Source organism: Myxine glutinosa, chromosome 12 (genome assembly GCF_964187855.1).
Source record: "Myxine glutinosa chromosome 12, kmMyxGlut1.1, whole genome shotgun sequence".
Lineage (NCBI taxonomy): Eukaryota > Metazoa > Chordata > Myxini > Myxiniformes > Myxinidae > Myxine > Myxine glutinosa.
Window position 1 is genome coordinate 20487189 of NC_136272.1, and position 15406 is coordinate 20502594.

General features: G+C 46.7%; 1 protein-coding gene across 2 annotated transcripts in view; it reads right to left on the reverse strand.

The window, feature by feature from the left end:
• The window catches only part of LOC137438135 (protein cornichon homolog 1), a 41280-nt gene that overhangs the window by 12163 nt on the left and 13711 nt on the right, over positions 1–15406 (reverse strand). The window contains exon 1 of one of the 2 annotated variants that reach the window (XM_068133108.2): positions 4126–4788. The exons of the other annotated variant lie outside the window; for it this stretch is intronic. Within the exon in view, the coding sequence (XP_067989209.1) occupies positions 4126–4206 (81 nt within the window). The 5' untranslated portion in view covers positions 4207–4788. Of the gene's footprint in view, positions 1–4125; positions 4789–15406 lie in introns of those variants that run through there. 2 annotated transcript variants of the gene reach the window in all.

Here is a 15406-nt window from a genome sequence, read left to right on the forward strand (position 1 = left end):
TGTAGAACAAACCAAGAGTGGCAATCGACCTACGGTGAGAGAGTGGTTGAAGAGTTGAACCAATCTCCACACCAACCAGGTTGACTATGTGTTTCTGGAGCATATAAAGTAAAGATAAGTGGCAAACTGGTACAGTGTACAATAGAGAGTAACTGTTACATATTTATGTGAATGTATGTGAATTACCATTCAGGTCTTTGCTTATCCATGTGTAGTAGATTAAGGGTTGTTGTGGTTGGAGGGTCAGGAGCCCTTCTGAAAAAGTGTCCGGAAACGGAAGTGACCGGAAACGGAAGAAGAAAAGACACGAGGAAGAAAAGCGACGAGTATTCTTCTTCCTCGCCTGCTCCGACGAAAGGTGGGATCGACCTTGCGCCGCGTGGAAAAGCGGCGTTCCGAAGCCCGTCTGGCGAGAGGAGTTACCGGGACGTGTACCTACCCGGTGGAGACGTCAAGTTGACGTGGGGCCGTGCATCGACCCCGCGTCTGGCACCGTTCGCGGCACCGTCTAAACAGACGCGTACGGGTCGCACGTTGGGGCCTAACACGCCTTGCAAGCGGCGTGGGGCTTTTGGCTTGCTTTACCGTACCCGCTTCGCGTGGCCACGAGGGGCTGCAGCCGCGGTGCCTGGTACGATACCTGCCCGGTGGAAAAACGTCCACCCGGGGTTCGTTCAACCGCCCGAGTGCGGCGACGCCGACCAGCATCTTGGTCAGGAGGGGCCCAGAGACATTGTGAGGGGCAGAGACCAAAAGGGGGTCGTGAGTACAGAAGGGGACACACATATATAAGATGGCCATCTTAATCATATAGGGAATTGATTGTGGATTGGGAATTGTTGATGGTTGTTTGTTGTTGATTGCTCGGGGAATATCCGTGATTGTATCATTGAAATTGTATGATATCCTTACCCTGGAAATATATCATTGAACATCAGTTTCTCTTGGGTGGAATTCATAGGGATTGCGTTGCGAAAGCGCATATATAATACTACTTTCTGGCGAAGGTCCTCTCACGGTCCGGGGGTCACCGAGACCAGGTAGTCACCGAGGGGACCACGTAACAGTAACCACAAACTAGTACAGTGTACAATAGAGTGTAACCGTAAACTGGTACCGTGTACAATAGTGTGCAACAGTAAACTGGTACAGTATACAATAAAGAGTAACCGCAAACTGGTACAGTGTACAATAGTGTGCAACAGCGGATTAGTACAGCATACAATGGTGTGTAACAGCGGTTGAGTACTGCATACAATGGAGAGTAACCGTAAACTGGTACAGTGTACAATAGAGTGTAACAGTAAACTGGTACAGTGTACAATGGAGAGTAACTGTAAAATGGTACAGTGTACAATAGAGAGTAACCGTAAACTGGTAGTGTTCAATAGAGAGTAACCGTAAACGGTTACAGTGAACAATAGAGTGCAACAGTAAACTGGTACAGTGTACAATGGAGAGTAACCGTAAACTGGTACAGTGTACAATAGAGAGTAACCTTAAACTGGTATAGTGTACAATAGAGAGTAACCGTAAAATGGTACAGTGTACAATAGAGAGTAACCGTAAACTAGTACAGTGTACAACCATAAACTGGTACAGTGTACAACCATAAACTGGTACAGTGTACAATAGAGAGTAACCGTAAACTGGTGCAGTGTACAACAGAGTAACCGAAAAATGGTGGTGTACAACAGAGAGTAACCGAAAAATGGTACAGTGTACAATCGACAGTAACTGTAAAATGGTACAGTGTACAATCGAGAGTAACCGTAAACTGGTGCAGTGTACAATAGAGAGTAACCGTAAACTGGTACAGTGTACAATGGAGAGCAACCGTAAACTGGTGGTGTACAATAGTGTAACCGAAAACTGGTACAGTGTACAATAGAGAGTAACCGTAAACTGGTACAGTGTACAATAGAGAGTAACCGTAAACTGGTACAGTGTACAATGGAGAGCAACCGCAAACTGGTGCAGTGTGCAATAGAGTGTAACCGTAAACTGGTACAGTGTACAAGAGAGTAACCGTAAACTGGTACAGTGTACAATAGAGAGTAACCGTAAACTGGTACAGTGTACAATAGAGAGTAACCGTAAACTGGTACAGTGTACAATAGAGTGTAACCGTAAACTGGTACAGTGTACAATAGAGAGTAACTGTAAACTGGTACCGTGTACAATAGTGTGCAACAGCGGATGAGTACTGCATACAATAGAGAGTAACCGTAAACTGGTACAGTGTACAATAGAGTGCAACAGTAAACTGGTACAGTATACAATAAAGAGTAACCATAAACTGGTACAGTGTACAATAGTGTGCAACAGCGGATTAGTACAGCATACAATGGTGTGTAACAGCGGATGAGTACTGCATACAAAAGAGAGTAACCGTAAACTGGTACAGTGTACAATAGAGTGTAACCGTAAACTGGTACAGTGTACAATAGAGAGTAACTGTAAAATGGTACAGTGTACAATAGAGAGTAGCCGTAAAATGGTACAGTGTACAATAGAGAGTAACCGTAAACTAGTACAGTGTACAACCATAAACTGGTACAGTGTACAACCATAAACTGGTACAGTGTACAATAGAGAGTAGCCGTAAACTGGTGCAGTGTACAACAGAGTAACCGAAAAATGGTACAGTGTACAATCGACAGTAACCGTAAAATGGTACAGTGTACAATCGAGAGTAACCGTAAACTGGTGCAGTGTACAATAGAGTGTAACCGGAAACTGGTACAGTGTACAATAGAGAGTAACCGTAAACTGGTACAGTGTACAATAGAGTGTAACCGGAAACTGGTACAGTGTACAATAGAGAGTAACCGTAAACTGGTACAGTGTACAATGGAGAGCGTAACCGTAAACTGGTACAGTGTACAATAGAGAGTAACCGTAAACTGGTACAGTGTACAATTGAGAGTAACCGTAAACTGGTGCAGTGTACAATAGAGTGTAACCGTAAACTGGTACAGTGTACAATAGAGAGTAACCGAAAACTGGTACAGTGTACAATAGAGAGTAACCGTAAACTGGTACAGTGTACAATTGAGAGTAACCGTAAACTGGTGCAGTGTACAATAGAGAGTAACCGAAAACGGGTACAGTGTACAATAGAGAGTAACCGTAAACTGGTACAGTGTACAATGGAGAGCAACCGTAAACTGGTGCAGTGTACAATAGAGTGTAACCGAAAACTGGTACAGTGTACAATAGAGAGTAACCGTAAACTGGTACAGTGTACAATAGAGAGTAACCGTAAACTGGTACAGTGTACAATGGAGAGCAACCGTAAAGTGGTGCAGTGTGCAATAGAGAGTAACCGTAAACTGGTGCAATGTGCAATAGAGAGTAACCGTAAACTGGTACAGTGTACAATAGAGAGTAACCGAAAACGGGTACAGTGTACAATAGAGTAACCGTAAACTGGTACAGTGTACAATGGAGAGCAACCGTAAACTGGTGCAGTGTGCAATAGTGTAACCGTAAACTGGTACAGTGTACAATAGAGTAACCGAAAACTGGTACAGTGTACAATAGAGAGTAACCGAAAACTGGTAGTATACAATAGAGTAACCGTAAACTGGTACAGTGTACAATAGAGTAACCATAAACTGGTACAGTGTACAATCGAGAGTAACCGTAAACTGGTACAGTGTACAATACAATAGAGAGTAACCGTAAAATGGTACAGTGTACAATCGAGTAACCGTAAACTGGTGGCGTAAAACGAATGTTTGGTGAAGTGTGTAACTAATAAATTGTCACCGTAGTAAACTGGTACAGTATTTAATGCCTCTTGACTTGTATTGGCGTTGCCAAGTTAAGTATAACTATAAGTATAACTGTACATCGATATTTGATTCGCCCTACTAATACTATCCTACAACATCAAAACACAAAAATACTATAACTAAAAGAGTAAATCATGATTAATGACGTTGCATACATTTTAATGAAATAAACGGTGAAATTTAATATCGCATTGTCATTGTTCATCTTCCTTCAGTACAACGTGAATAGTCAATAACCAAGTATCGTACGTCGCCCGTACAATTCCCTCAATCGTGAAAGAGCTATAAATCGAGTAACCGAAACGGCAATTCCTGAGGTACGTACGTGCCAGATTGCCCAGAATAACAGCGCCGCAGTCAACAAAAGCGCCAGCATGTAACAAAACGCTGCAAAAGTAAAAGCCATTGCTACGTTTTCTCCACGCACACGCCGCTGCAGCTTCCTCTTCCTCCTCCAATTACACCTCTCCTTCTTCTTCTCTTCGTTTTCTTCTTCTTCTTCTTCTTCTTCTCTTTTTCGCACTCTTTGCTTCTTCGTCTTCCTCTTACTTTGGTTCCTCTTCTTCCTATAATTCTTTTATTCTTCTTCTTCGTATTCCTTTAGTTCTTCTATTTCCTGCCATTTCTCTTCTTCGTATATTACCTACTTCTTCTTCTTCTTCTTTTCTCAATATTCGCCCCTTCACGTCGTTTTCCTTCTGTCTGCTACTTGGTAATTTTTTTAAAGTTTCGTTTACTTGTCCTTTTGATAATTTGAATCAGAAGGAAATTTATAAATTTTACTAATGATGCGATTTTATCTCATCATTAATTTATTTCGTGTCTGACATCATGAAAATACAGTAGTAAAGCGCGGCGTTACGCGCGCTGCTTGCGAGCAAGGAGGAAGCGGACAAGCGGTAACTTATAAGCGTCTTTATTTCAGGAGCTCACTGTAACACTAGCGCGCTCCGGGCTGTGCGCCCCGTGTATATCCTCAGGCCACGCCAATCCCTCGGGCGTGGCCGCCGCCCACTTGGTGCGCGGAATGATGTCACCACGCCAGTGGGCTTTCGTGTCCGCCACACGCGCCCCCCCAGAATTCCCGCGCACCCGGAGGGCCAGTTTGCGGGGCAAACGGATGACCCGGCCGAAGCGCCCCCTGCCGATCGGCGGCGTCCGGGGTGCAGGGATGCCAGGTGGGATGCCCCTGGCTGCCCCTGGGATGGGTGCAGGACCGGGGGGCGGAGTGGCGGCGGGGCTGGGCGGTGCCGGGGGTCCGCCCGCAGGGGGGCGGCCCCGACGCGGGGGTCGGGCCACTGGCGGTGGATGGTCCACGTCGAGGTGGGCCGGCTTGAGGCGGTCTACAGAAACGCGGTCAGGAGTACCGCCGATGTCCAGGGTGAAGTGCTTCGCCCCGGTCTCCAGCACGCGGAAAGGCCCGTCGTACGGGGGCCACAGTGGTGTCCGGTGGGCATCGTGGCGGACGAAGACGTACTCCGCCGTGCGAAGCTCCGGGGCGACGCGGTGGGTGCCCGTGGCATGCCGTTGGCACCGGGGCGAACCTCTGGGCGGTCTCTTGCAGAGTGGAGCGCTGCTCCGACCATGGTGCCGTGGAGTCGGGGAGGAACTCGCCCGGTACCCGCAGCGGTTGCCCGAAGACCAACTCCGCCGCGGATGCGCGCAGGTCCTCCTTGGGCGCCGTCCGGAGGCCCAGCAGGACCCAGGGGAGCCTGTCGACCCAGCCGCCGTCGCGGAGGGTGGCCCGGAGCGCGGCCTTCAATGAGCGGTGAAATCGCTCACACAGGCCGTTAGCCTGGGGGTGGTAGGCCGTGGTTCGGTGCAGCCGGACCCCGAGCCCCTGCGTGACCGCCCCCCAGAGCTCCGAGGTGAACTGGGGGCCGCGGTCGGACGAGATGTCTGAGGGGGCGCCGAACCGGGCGACCCAGGTGGCGATGAAAGCCTGCGCGACGTCCGCCGCCGTCGTCGACGCCAAGGGCACGGCCTCCGGCCACCGGGTGGTGCGGTCCACCATGGTGAGGACGTGGGTGAAACCCCGCGAGGGGGGCAGAGGTCCCACCAGGTCCACGTGGATGTGGTCAAACCGGCATTCCGGCACCGTGAACGGGGCCAACGGGGCCTGGGTGTGCCGGTGCACCTTGGCGCACTGGCACGCGAGGCACGTCCTGGCCCAGCCGCGGACGGCCTTCCGGAGGCCATGCCAGACGAACTTGTCGGCGATCAACCTTTGGGAGGCCCTTGCGCCCGGGTGGGACAGGCCGTGGCTGGCGTCAAACACCTGGCGCTGCCAGCCCGCGGGCACGATGGGGCGAGGCCGCCCGAGGGAGACGTCGCACAAGAGGGCCGTGCCCGCGCCGTCGAATGGCACCTCGGTGACGCGGAGGCCCATGACGGCGGTCCGCAAGGCCTGGACGTCGGGGCAGCGGCCTGGTCCGTACTCGGCTGACGTACCGGCGGGAACGACACTCACTTGCGCTCCCGTGTCGCACAGGTAACGGCGCCCGGATAAGGTGTCCGTTATGAACAGCAGGCTGCTCGAACGGCCGGCGCTCATCGCCACTATTGAGCGCCGGCCCGGGCGTTTCCCGACCTGTTGAAGGAGCATGGCGGATGACACTGCCGAGCCTCGTGGCCGAACTTGGAGTGGAACCAGCACCAGGTGGTGGAGCTGGAGGAGTGCGGCTGGCTCCGCCAGGCTGGTGGAGTTGGCGGTGTTCCCCGCGGTGGCGGTTTTCGCCGCGGCGGTGGGCGGGGCGTGGCGGCGGTCACGAGGTGCGTATCAGCATGCTGCGTATGCTGTGTAAGCTGATGCTGTGGATCAGCATCATCAGCAGCATCAGCCTCGAGGTCCGTGACGGCCGCACCGACTCTCGCCCGCGTGTCCGCAGCCGCGAAGTACCTGTCCGCCTCGGCTGCCAATACTCGGGTTTCCGTTAGCACGGTCCCGGCCAACGCGAGGCGAACCTGCGCTGGAAGTTGGCGACGGAAAAGCGCCCGGAATAGAGAACCGGGGGCTTCGTCACCCAACAGTGACAGCATATGGTCCATTCGGACCGACGGGCACGTGTCGCTGAGCTCAGGGAGATCCAGGAGGCGGTCGGCCCGTGCGTCGTCCGTGAGGCCGAACGTGGCTAGGAGTAGCCGCTTGAGTGCCTCGTACTTGTGGCCGTCCGGTGGGTGGCGAAGGACGGACACAACTCGAGCGGCCGTGCCGGGCCCGAGGGAGGCGACGATGTGGCAGTAGCGCGTGTCGTCGCCGGTGAGGCGCCGAAGCTGAAATTGGGCTTCGGCTTGGACGAACCAGGCTTCGGCCTGGGCCTCCCAAAATTCGGGAAGTTTGATGAAGTTGGCCATGGCAATGGCGTCGTGTGTGGAAGGATCGCTCCGGCAGATCCAACGTCGAGGGTCACCAGTAAAGCGCGGCGTTACGCGCGCTGCTTGCGAGCAAGGAGGAAGCGGACAAGCGGTAACTTATAAGCGTCTTTATTTCAGGAGCTCACTGTAACACTAGCGCGCTCCGGGCTGCGCGCCCCGTGTATATCCTCAGGCCACGCCTACCCCTCGGGCGTGGCCGCCGCCCACTTGGTGCACGGAATGATGTCACCACGCCAGTGGGCTTTCGTGTCCGCCACAGTAGTCGCTTTTATTGTTTTCACCGTCGATTTTATAGAAACAAATATAATTTTGTAATATGATCATTCAAACTTCATTAATGTAGAAAACTGTAAGGTCAAACACCAACGAATTGTGCTTATACACTACTCGAAACGTAGCTGCTTGAAAGCGATGTACTGGTCGCGATTTGAGCAAATAAAGACATGAAAGGAAGACAAAACCACGCCTTTGATCTTGACTAGTGAGTGGTGTTGAATTTTCATTGACGTTCAAATGATTTTTATTTAATCTACTAGACGACCCATGACCCGTTGGGTCAATGTTATTATATATAATTAAGGGGTTACCATGGTTACAGTGGGGGTCAAAGGTCAACCTATGGCGAAGATATATAATTTTCTCACACTTTCTAATAGAGAGGCAAAATGCCATATAAAACTAAATTTACTGGTTCTAATTGCTTTTATTTATCAATCCTCACATAGAAGAGCAGTTTTTAGTAATGAGCAGTGAGGAGAAGACCCCTCAGCCAATGATGCCACCCCGCAGCCAATGATGTGACCCCTCAGCCAATGATGCTACCCCTCAGCCAATGATGTGACCCCTCAGCCAATGATGCTACACCTCAGCCAATGATGCCACCCCTCAGCCAATAATGCTATCCCTCAGCCAATGATGTGACCCCTCAGCCAATGATGCTACCCCTCAGCCAATGATGTTACCCCTCAGCCAATGATGCTACCCCTCAGCCAATGATGCCACCCCTCAGCCAATGATGTGACCCTCAGCCAATGATGCTACACCTCAGCCAATGATGCTACCCCTCAGCCAATGATGCTACACCTCAGCCAATGATGCTACCGCTCAGCCAATGATGCTACCCCTCAGCCAATGATGCTACCCCTCAGCCAATGATGCTACCCCTCAGCCAATGATGCTACACCTCAGCCAATGATGCTACCCCTCAGCCAATGATGCTACCCCTCAGCCAATGATGCTACACCTCAGCCAATGATGCTACCCCTCAGCCAATGATGCTACCCCTCAGCCAATGATGCTACCCCTCAGCCAATGATGCTACACCTCAGCCAATGATGTCGCCCCTCAGCCAATGATGCTACCCCTCAGCCAATGATGCTACCCCTCAGCCAATGATGCTACACCTCAGCCAATGATGTCGCCTCTCAGCCAATGATGCTACACCTCAGCCAATGATGTCGCACCTCAGCCAATGATGTCGCCCCTCAGCCAATGATGCTACACCTCAGCCAATGATGTCGCCCCTCAGCCAATGATGTCGCCCCTCAGCCAATGATGTCGCCCCTCAGCCAATGATGTCGCCCCTCAGCCAATGATGCTACCCCTCAGCCAATGATGCTACACCTCAGCCAATGATGTCGCCTCTCAGCCAATGATGCTACACCTCAGCCAATGATGTCGCACCTCAGCCAATGATGTCGCCCCTCAGCCAATGATGCTACACCTCAGCCAATGATGTCGCCCCTCAGCCAATGATGTCGCCCCTCAGCCAATGATGCTACCCCTCAGCCAATGATGCGACACCTCAGCCAATGATGCGACACCTCAGCCAATGATGTCGCCCCTCAGCCAATGATGCTCCACCTCAGCCAATGATGTCGCCCCTCAGCCAATGATGTCGCCCCTCAGCCAATGATGTCGCCCCTCAGCCAATGATGCTACACCTCAGCCAATGATGTCAACCCTCAGCCAATGATGTCGCCCCTCAGCCAATGATGCTACACCTCAGCCAATGATGCTACACCTCAGCCAATGATGTCGCCCCTCAGCCAATGATGCTACCCCTCAGCCAATGATGCTACCCCTCAGCCAATGATGCTACCCCTCAGCCAATGATGCTACCCCTCAGCCAATGATGCTACACCTCAGCCAATGATGTCGCCCCTCAGCCAATGATGTCGCCCCTCAGCTAATGATGTCGCCCCTCAGCTAATGATGTCGCCCCTCAGCCAATGATGCCGCCCCTCAGCCAATGATGCCGCCCCTCAGCCAATGATGCCGCCCCTCAGCCAATGATGTCGCCCCTCAGCCAATGATGTCGCCCCTCAGCCAATGATGTCGCCCCTCAGCCAATGATGTCGCCCCTCAGCCAATGATGTCGCCCCTCAGCCAATGATGTCGCCCCTCAGCCAATGATGTCGCCCCTCAGCCAATGATGTCGCCCCGCATCCAATGATGCCGCCCCTCAGCCAATGATGCTACCCCTCAGCCAATGATGCTACCCCTCAGCCAATGATGCTACACCTCAGCCAATGATGTCGCCCCTCAGCCAATGATGCTACCCCTCAGCCAATGATGTCGCCCCTCAGCCAATGATGCTACCCCTCAGCCAATGATGCTACACCTCAGCCAATGATGTCGCCCCTCAGCCAATGATGCTACACCTCAGCCAATGATGTCACCCCTCAGCCAATGATGTCGCCCCTCAGCCAATGATGTCGCCCCTCAGCCAATGATGCTACCCCTCAGCCAATGATGCTACCCCTCAGCCAATGATGCTACACCTCAGCCAATGATGTCGCCCCTCAGCCAATGATGCTACACCTCAGCCAATGATGTCGCCCCTCAGCCAATGATGCTACACCTCAGCCAATGATGTCGCCCCTCAGCCAATGATGTCGCCCCTCAGCCAATGATGTCGCCCCTCAGCCAATGATGTCGCCCCTCAGCCAATGATGTCGCCCCTCAGCCAATGATGTCGCCCCTCAGCCAATGATGTCGCCCCTCAGCCAATGATGCTACACCTCAGCCAATGATGTCGCCCCTCAGCCAATGATGCTACACCTCAGCCAATGATGCTACCCCTCAGCCAATGATGCTACCCCTCAGCCAATGATGCTACCCCTCAGCCAATGATGCTACACCTCAGCCAATTATGTCGCCCCTCAGCCAATGATGTCGCCCCTCAGCCAATGATGTCGCCCCTCAGCTAATGATGTCGCCCCTCAGCCAATGATGCCACCCCTCAGCCAATGATGCCACCCCTCAGCCAATGATGCCGCCCCTCAGCCAATGATGTCGCCCCTCAGCCAATGATGTCGCCCCTCAGCCAATGATGTCGCCCCTCAGCCAATGATGTCGCCCCTCAGCCAATGATGTCGCCCCTCAGCCAATGATGTCGCCCCTCAGCCAATGATGTCGCCCCTCAGCCAATGATGTCGCCCCTCAGCCAATGATGTCGCCCCTCAGCCAATGATGTCGCCCCTCAGCCAATGATGCTACCCCTCAGGCAATGATGATGATGATGCTACCCCTAGACGACCCATGACCCGTTGGGTCAATGTCAGTTTGAATAGATATGAGAATAGAACTAAAGCGAACGCTGGACATCATCAGGGAGATTATTTGGGCCAGCAAGACATAAGGCTCACCTCTCCAGCGTTCTAAATCACTTACCTGTGACACGTGATTTCGGCCCTTAATATCTCCGATCACGTTGACGGAAATCACCACAGCATATCGTCAAGATCCCTCCAAAAGGCTCGTCTTTGTCACATACATCACGCAACGTGCGATCCACAGCCTCGAAACTCTCTCTCCTGATCATTGGACACTCATCCCACACGTGAGTTTTGTACTTCGAAAGAGGTCTGCGATAGTGGAATTTTTATCGATGTTGCATACGCCATCTTCCCTCGGTGTCAGAGGGATTTGGAACCTTGAGTGCGCTGTTCTTCCACCAGGCATGAGAGTAGGTGATAAATGTTGCTTCTGGGACACCTCCGTTTAACATGGGAAATCCCTATCTAATGTCATTTACCCCTTGTCTTTTTCAAAAATCATAAACACCTCTCTTTCTCCCTCTATGAACCTATAATCCTTCTCACCTTATGAACCTATGATCCTTCTCGCCTTATGAACCTATGATTTTCTTCCTTTATGAACCTATAATCCTTCTAGCCTTATGAACCTATGATCATTCTCACTTCCATGTAATTTTTACCCTATTCCCCCCACTAGCCCCTTAATGTAGTTCCTTAGACCACTCTACTAATGAGCCTATAAATATATTATCTCTTTCTAACTTTTTTAAGAGTTCCATTCTCCTATATAACTCATCCCCATCAAGTATATTTATAAAGTATACAGGTTCCTTAACCTTTTGTTGTGAAAGTATAAAGTGGTATGTTTCACGGAGGGTTCTTGTTTGACCTCCTCCTCTCCCACATACCATTTTAAAATTATAATATTTATTATCCGATTGATAACCATTAAAGTTCTCACTCCACTCTAATATATTTTTCTTCCCGCCCTCCATTACCCCACTTAACAAATGAATACGTTTATCCGTCTTGAGAACCTTCTGACCAGTGATTCTCTCAACCTCTTGAATCTGATATTTTTCACATTCGTTATGTTTTCCATTTATATACCAAGGTTGATTACACCTCCACTCTTTAGTCTGGTTGATACTTGGTTCTATCATTTATATAATAGTAAAAAAGGTGGCGGTAGCCCGTTAAAATCCCTAACCCCCCTTTTTAACTTATCACTTATATATATATATCTTATCACTTATATATATATCTTATCACTTATATATCTTATCACATATATCTTATCACTTATATCTTATCACTTATATACTTATATAACCATAAGGGAGACTATCAATTCCATTTTATAAAATAAACCTCTTATCATCAAAAGCCCCCAATGCTTTCTTATGTGTGGGCGGGGTCTGTGTGGGTGTGGTCTGTGTGGGTGTGGTCTGTGTGGGTGGGGTCTGTGTGGGCGGGGTTTGTGGGTGGGGTCTGTGTGGGTGTGGCTTATGATTTTTATTTATTTATTTAATTTTTTTTATTACTACTAATTAAATTAGCTAATCTGGGTGGATGAAAGTATGGATGGTTGTTGTTTAATGAATTATCAGTTTTGTTTTTTGTAATTCTTGTGAGTAAAATGAACCCAAGATTTCTTCCCAATTCATATCATATAATTTGTAAGTCCAAGGCATAGTATCCATTACATCAACGATTTTGAATAATTCATTAGTCCATCTCTTTGTATAACCTTTCTCAAAATGACTTTTCCATCTGTATATTCTTACAATATCACCAACTTTGAACTTGGGCTTTCTCAAATTAATCTCCTTTTCATATTCTAATTTTGTAAATGTTTCTGATGGTTTTGATTTTGTTGATGAATGAACTGTATTATTGTAATTATCTACAATATCCTGAATAAAATACACCCATTTTTGGGAACCGAGTTGTGTGAATTTTTTATATAATTTCTCTTTTAAAGTACGATTAAAACGCTCAATAACAACTGCTTTTCCTTCATTAAAGGTGCTGTATAATTTAATACCCTCCCCCTTAAGAAATTTCATAAATATTTTGTTATAGAACTCTGTTCCCTCATCGGTCCACAGTTTCTTTGGTTTTCTTTTACTTTTATTAAATATCTGTTGGAAGGCTAACTTCAGAGTATAACCTCTCTTGTTTTTCAAAGGAACAACCCAAGCAAATCTACTCCTCAAATCAATAACGGTTAAAGCATACTTGTATCCCTTATCATTTTTTAGTTCGATTAAATCAGCGGACCATATGTGGTCGGTGTATTTAGAATAAACTTTCCTTCTTTTAAACTTTGTGATTATAGGTTTATGTAATTCATCAGCCAAAAGCTCCTCAGTCTTGATGACATCATGAGAGCCTAATAGTTTTTTGAGGGTGAATAACCAAGGCCAAGTTTCAATTTAGCATTTATCAAATTTCTCACAATAAACCTATCAACTTTCTCTCTCAACGTTGGATTTTGTATCAAAGACAAATTATACAACATTTCTCTGTCGGCTTTATGTTTTTCAGTCAATGTAGTGGTTTTCCCATAAGCAATATCATGCTTCATACACACTTCATCAACCCTATTTGTAGGTTTAGACCAAGGTTTAGGATTGTCAGCCTCATCTAATCTTTTATCCAAGTTTGTTCCTGGGCCACAGAAAGAATACCCTGGAAGGTGTAATTCCCCTGGAATTCCAGTTGTTGTAAATTTGCTACCTGACAAAAACTTTTGTATGTCTCCTCCACTTTTAGGAGAGATGAATTGACACTTTTTAGAGCCACACACTTGACATATTCCTTTTTGATAAACTCTATTATTTTTAGCTTTAACATAAGAGATATTTTTAGATTTAGTTTTCTTTTTACATTTGAGACAATAACTCATATTTATTTATGAGAAAAAGTTCTACATAGTGCCAAAACCTTTTTGGTTTTCAACATATACATTTCTATCTTGATTTTTAAAACATAAAGAATCCTTAGAAATGGCTTCACTCTCTCCTCCATTTATTTACAAATAAAACTAACTAAAGTCAATAACACCAACATCATCAACTATATGTTGTATATCTGCGCTCTGAATTCATTATAGCAAATTAAAAAACCAATAAGTTCGGAAGAGTCATTAATTCTTTATTTTCCTCTTCAGTGCGTTGAGATTTATTTATTTGCCGTAATACCTTCAATCTTTCATTAATCTCAGGAATGGTCATATTTTTATATTTTTCCACCCTCTCTCTTTCCTCCCTCTCCTCCTTCTCCTTTTTCTCCCTTTCATCCTTCTCCTTTTTCTCCCTCTCCTCCTTCTCCTTTTTCTCCCTTTCCTCCGTCTCCTTTTTCTCCCTTTCCTCCTTCTCCTTTTTCTCTCTTTCCTCCTTCTCTTCTTCAACTCCTTCCTCATCCCTTGCTACCCTTGAGTTTGAACCCCAAAGAATATTATACATATACTCATCTGGATTTTGAGATATTCTTGTATCTATAATTATTTTTCTCATAATAGGATACCAATAAGATTTGTTGACGATTTCTAAAAGAGTTTTATATTTCATAACTTTGAGAAGTTCATTTTTATTTAATATTTTAAACAAGTCTCTATTTGTGGGTTTAACAATATCAGTATAAGGCCAGTTTTTTATGACAAAATTCCCATGTATATGCTCCAAATCATAAGGTATGTAATACCGAGCACCCTTTTCTTGTAGGTATCCTTGAATACAAAAATTATAATTCTCTTGTAGTCTTCTTCCTGCCATTTATGTATCAGAAATATATGTGAGATTAATATTATGACAGGTAATACCACCCCATCTTCCCACTACCAAATCGGTTTGTATTCCTCGGCTTTCTATCCTTATCTCATTACCTTCCTTCTTTGTCATGCGAACCATCGCTATACTATCATATATTTTTCTTTTCTTAAAATCACGTATTTGTTGTTTACTAATTGTACTTCCACATAAATCCTTATCTTCACCAAGTGGATAATATTCTTCTTTACGAGACTGATTTAAATCATGTAGGTCTTCTATGTTTATTGAAAAAGACCAATTATACCCTAAATCAGGCATATCATACCCCCATTTATTAATTCGCATATTAACTAAATGTCCTTCTTTATAAAATTCAATTGTAAGCAGGTAGTTAAATTCAATGAGGAAAGGTGTATGGTCAGTATAACCAGGTGTTGTGGTTGTAAATTTTACTTGTTTAACAAAACGTGCTGTTTTCTTTAAAAATATATATTGTGATAAATCACTTAATCTAATTAAGTCATTCGCATCTGTAGGGTTTGGATAATTGATTAATTTATAAGTATTCTTCATATTAATATTTTTACTTACACTATATTTTTGTCGTTCAGCCTGTGCCTTTGTATAATAATTTGATAAATCAATATCCTGAGAGGATTTTCCAAAGATAGAACCATCTTTTCCAACATAAGTCATTTATATTAGATTAAAAATGATATCATAAAAATTTTCATTATTGTTGAGTTGAAATAATACATATAAACATAATTGACCACAACATTTAGAATTAATTTCTTGAACTTGAAATGTTTGATAAACACCATTCTGTAAGAATTGTATTACTTCAACAGGTGGTGGCATACCATAACTATCAAAATAATATTTATCCTGACTATTATGAATACAAACCCAA